At 55.1% G+C, this 637-nt stretch overlaps 1 gene segment (V, D, J or C); it reads left to right on the top strand.

The window, feature by feature from the left end:
- LOC122748486 lies at positions 1-637 on the top strand. The segment is given in 2 exon segments: positions 1-66; positions 192-637. Coding segments are annotated over 2 exon segments (492 nt in total).

Genomic DNA, 637 nt, shown 5'->3' with positions numbered 1-637 from the left:
GGGAGCAGAGGATCTACACCATGGACCCGACTCCTTTTCTCCTCTGGGTGCTCACAGTCTGCCAAGGTTGGGAGGAGGGAATCCCTGTGCTCATGGGGTGTGGAGGGGAGAGCTGGGCATGAAATAAGGAGCCTTGGCAGCGATGCCCCTCTCCCCATTACTGACATTTGTGTCTGTCCTGTTGGTTTCAGGGGTCAGTTCTCAGGCTGTGGTGACTCAGGAGCCATCTCTGACTGTGATCCCAGGAGGAACAGTCACCCTGACCTGCAGCTCCAGCACAGGGGCGGTCACCTCTGGGCACTATCCCTACTGGTTCCAGCAGAAATCTGGGCAGCCTCCCAGGCAACTCATCTATAATACCAACAATCTTGTATCAGGTGTCCCTGCCCGGTTCTCAGGGTCCCTGCTTGGGGACAAAGCTGCCCTCACCATCAAGGGGGCCCAGCCTGAGGACGAGGCTGACTATTACTGTACCTTGCATTATAGTGGTGCTCAGCACAGTGAGAGACTCAGATGGGGAACTGAGACAAAAACCTTCTCAGGCCATGCCTGTTTCCAGCTGCAGAGGTTATCTCATGTCTGTGGATTCCCAGCTTCTGAACTTGACATGGGATGTTTCCGCACTCATTCCCTGTGA

The sequence above is a fragment of the Dromiciops gliroides genome, chromosome 3 (genome assembly GCF_019393635.1).
Source record: "Dromiciops gliroides isolate mDroGli1 chromosome 3, mDroGli1.pri, whole genome shotgun sequence".
In the NCBI taxonomy this organism is placed as follows: Eukaryota; Metazoa; Chordata; class Mammalia; order Microbiotheria; family Microbiotheriidae; genus Dromiciops; species Dromiciops gliroides.
The sequence above is the reverse complement of the archived record's forward strand: the minus strand, read 5'-3'. Positions and strand labels throughout refer to the sequence as shown.